The sequence below is a fragment of the Lycium barbarum genome, chromosome 1 (genome assembly GCF_019175385.1).
Source record: "Lycium barbarum isolate Lr01 chromosome 1, ASM1917538v2, whole genome shotgun sequence".
Taxonomy (NCBI): domain Eukaryota; kingdom Viridiplantae; phylum Streptophyta; class Magnoliopsida; order Solanales; family Solanaceae; genus Lycium; species Lycium barbarum.
This window is the reverse complement of record NC_083337.1, coordinates 162,999,703-163,003,761: the sequence shown is the minus strand read 5'-3', so window position 1 is coordinate 163,003,761 and position 4,059 is coordinate 162,999,703. Positions and strand designations below refer to the sequence as shown.

The 4,059-nt window shown below is 38.0% G+C and overlaps 1 protein-coding gene across 1 annotated transcript; it reads right to left on the bottom strand.

Annotated features, from left to right (window-relative positions):
• Window positions 1-595: 595 nt before the first annotated feature.
• Window positions 596-4,059, bottom strand: LOC132626127 (uncharacterized). The gene is made up of 2 exons (XM_060340881.1): window positions 2,103-4,059; window positions 596-1,778 (listed from the first exon to the last, which is right to left on the bottom strand). Exons 1-2 carry the CDS (start codon window positions 2,157-2,159, stop codon window positions 1,206-1,208), a joined length of 630 nt encoding a protein of 209 aa, XP_060196864.1. The 5' UTR covers window positions 2,160-4,059; the 3' UTR covers window positions 596-1,205.

Sequence of the window (4,059 nt, the reverse complement as noted above, 5' to 3'; positions counted from 1 at the left end):
TTTCTAGGCATTTGAGTGATGTAAGTAGTCATCCTGATGATTTTGAAAGCACTAGGATGGCTAAGTGCATTCTGGGCTGCCTCTTCATGGAGTAATCAATGAAGATTAACGAGGCTTAATAGAGAGTTAAGAAATAAGAATTAGCCAAATGCAATCCAATACTACATTTGGTGCTCGTGACAGTTCCTATACAACTAGCCTTCAATCCCCAAAAAGTGGAGTTTGTAATATGCCTCGTGCCAGTTCCTATAAAATTGAGAAAATATACTATGATGTCCAAGCTGGATGTCGTGATGGTTATGTTTACAGTGAAAACTTGTCCAATCTTCCTTCTCCATTCGTGGGTGTGAATGAACTCATCAACAACTTCACCAGAAAAGGTACATCAGTTGATGAAATGGTTACCCTTCCTGGAGCAAACACCATTTGTATTGCTTACTTCGCAATTTTTGCTAATCGGCTGTACCAACAAAATCTGCCAGTGTTTGAACTGATAGAGGAGTGGTGGCACATCAAAGTGAGAAATCTTGCATTTCAGAACACAAAAATGACTTAAGCTTAGTTGTTTGAACTGGATACGGAAAAAGAGTAGACACGACAGATAAGTTGCATGAAATAATGAAGCATAAGGAGAAAAGAACTCAAATAATTAAATTTGTTCTCTTAATTGAAGAGCAATGCAGCTGCTAAAAGAGTTTCTACATCTATGCTCATTCCACTCCTCGGCGGCAAATAAAACTGGTCATTCTTTTTCTGTTTCAGTTCTTCTGCAACTCATATGCAGATAGGGCCTAATGATTCAAGGGTAATAAGACTCCTAGTACAAGCAAAGGGGATTAAAAAGTAGTGACAAAACCATTCATAGGGTCACCAGGCAGCTCAAAGAAGGTCATGGACCAAAGACTTCATGAGAAAACCTTCCACCTTGGCCTTCAAATGTGCAAAGTCCTGCATTATCTTTTCGTTCTCAGAAAGGGCAATGGGAAACTCATCTTCTGTTTTTTGGATTCTTTCTTGCAAAGCGTGGTATGTTGCAATATTGCAAGCGGCCAACTCTTTGTTCAATTCTTCCAGTCCCTTCTTGTTAATCTCCATCACCACAAGGTTCCTGGACTGTCCTTGCCTAGTTGCTTGGACTCAGAGATATCATTCAACCTTCGATGGAGCCACCAGACCTCTAATTTGACAGACTCGAGATCTCTAACTTAGGTTATGCTTTGCAAATTTGTTTCCTCCAATCTGTTATAGATGTCGCAAACAAGTTCCAAGAGTGATGAACAAAAATTCACCGAAGTAAAAGAACTATTCCTCGCAATATCTCCATACTTATGGAAAATCTTCTCCAGGACCGGTGCTGCTTCCTTCTTAACTGTATACCTATCAACCATGACTGACAGGTCACCAGGTCTTGATTCAACCTCATCAGCATCATCAGAAGAATAGTCATTCATTAGTGCAGCTACCTTTGTAAGGTTGAGACTCATGGATTTTGTTGGACCTGCACCACTCTGTTCACTTCTGGTTTCTGATTTTGTCGCATTAGCATTGAACACAACATCAGCCTTACTTACTGTCGCATTGTTCTCGACTACAACTTCAGGGTAAGAAGGAGCTGTTTGAATGTGTTGCTCCTGCTTCTGATTTCCAACACCCAAGGCACCATGGTTTGTTAGAATAGATTGATGCATGGAGTCATCAACCTTTTCTTTTTTTGCTTTAGAAATTCCAGAAATAAGATGAGCAGGAAAGTCATGAGTAGTAATCGAAGATTGCGACGCCTGTAAAATAAGGCATGATCTTTAGACTGATTTGATTAATAAAAGAAAAGTATATATCATAAGCCATTTTAAGTTTATTAGAAAGGGGACTGCATTAAAAATGTTCAGCAGTGTAAAGATTAAAGATAAATAATCATCACTAGCATCATTCTATATTCGACAGTCACATCCAAAGTTATGTGCTCCCACTCACACAACTATATTTCTCTATCTTCTGTAACAATATCCAAAGAATCATGTTTGACTGGGAAGTTGACGAGGGGCACAGCTAGTGTGCAGTTTAAAGAAGCTAAAACTGGATGAGAATAACACCAATTACCATACCTTAACAGTTCGAACTGGAGACCTTGGCGTTGTAGTCCTAAACTTATACTGATCCATGACTGCCTTCAAATTTACCTTCAAATAAGTGCGAGTCCTCGGATGGGATGTTGAAGTATCTGAATGCGCAAAACCCTGTCAAAACAAACAAGGAATAGGCAGTTAGTTGATGCAAGTCTATTTGTCTAAATGGGGGCTTATAGGAAAACCAAATAAGCAGCTTTATAATAGACGAAATTGACATGAACTAACGAAGCCATTCTACATGTCATGTAATCCAAGTGCTAGAATATCGTTTTGATGAAAAGCAAGCAATATACCACCAAAAGCACAAACATATATTTTCGTAATTATTTACATCACCTAATAGTGCTTGAGCAAACAGATTATGCCAATGAACTTGACCTTGTACCCAAACCCCTCTTATCAACCGCTCCATCTCTCCTGCCGAGAGCTAAAGTTTTGAGACTATATGGACTTCTCATCCAGATCTTGAAAATATTGTTCATAAATCCTGGGAGTCTAAACAAAAGATGCAGCAGATAATTTAGTGACGAAGTAAACCCATCAAAATAAATCTTCCTTTGGGAAATTTTTTCACCAAACGATAACTCTACTTCGACGTCTCACTGGTACCAGAGTTCAATTCATTACCCTACCAGGCTTTTTCTTCACAATCTTGAAAGGATTCTTACTGCTGAATAAAATAATCTATTTAAGTTAGAAGAAGACTCGGAAACTTAAATCGCGTATCACTTGGCTAAACGAAGGTGACACAAACACTAAATTTTTCCATTTATCGACCCTACAATGACGAAGGCGAAATCACATATTAACTCTAAAAACACAATCTGGAGAATGGATCTCTAATCAAAATGAAATTCACACTTTCATTCTTGACCATTTCCAAAATCTTTTCACCAACCATGCCAACCATATGTCCAACACTTCCTTACTACCCCCATTGCCAAATATTTTTTCTGACGCTGACATATCGACTCTCAACTGCCCACTCTCTGGAATTGAGATTGCTACTGCACTCAAGTCTTTAAGCCGCTAAAGGCCCTGAGCCCCGATGGTTTACATCGTTGTTTCTATCAAAAATATTGGAAAAATATAGGGCTTTCAGTTACCTCTTTTTGCCAACAAGTATACAGGGACAGTGCTATTCCTCCTATTGTTAATTGAACTCATCAGTGCTAATTCCTAAGGTTGCTAATGCTCGTATGATTAGCCAATACCGACCTATGTAATACTGTTTATAAAATTATTACTAAGACAATAGTCAATCATCTGAATCCTTACCTTGCTACAATCATTAGCCCTACCCAAAAAAGCTTCCGAAAGAGTAAGAGAGCTTGTGACAACGCCATAATTGTCCAAGAAACAGTTAGTTTCCTAAGAACTAAAAATCTGTAAATGTTTCTAATATGCTTCTAAAGTTAGACCTCGAAAAGGCTTTCGAACTTGAATGGTCTGTTATTCACATGACTTTACAATATTTCCATATATTGTCTCTTATAGCTCTTATCATGTCCTGTGTAACAACTACTAGCATAGCCATTCAATTAATAGGCACACGTACACCTTTTTTTTTTTTTTTTGTACCCCTACCCTAGGAATACATCAAGGTGATCCACTCTCCCGTATTTGTTTATGATGTTTCTTGAACTTCTAACCAGGCATATTGAATCACAAATGACTTCCATTAAAAAAATTCCATAATGTCCATCGCTATCTCATCTCCTTTTTGCATATAATATAATTCTCGTCTCAAAAATTACTACTGGGACATGTCACACCATGATCAACTAGAAGACATCCTGTTCCTAATTGACCATTTAAAGATCCTCCAATCAGGATGGAAAAGTAAGTTTTTAACAACGGAAAAGGGCCAACATTACCCCTCAACTTTGGAAAATAGTTCATTCATACCATTCGTTATACTTTAGGACCAATT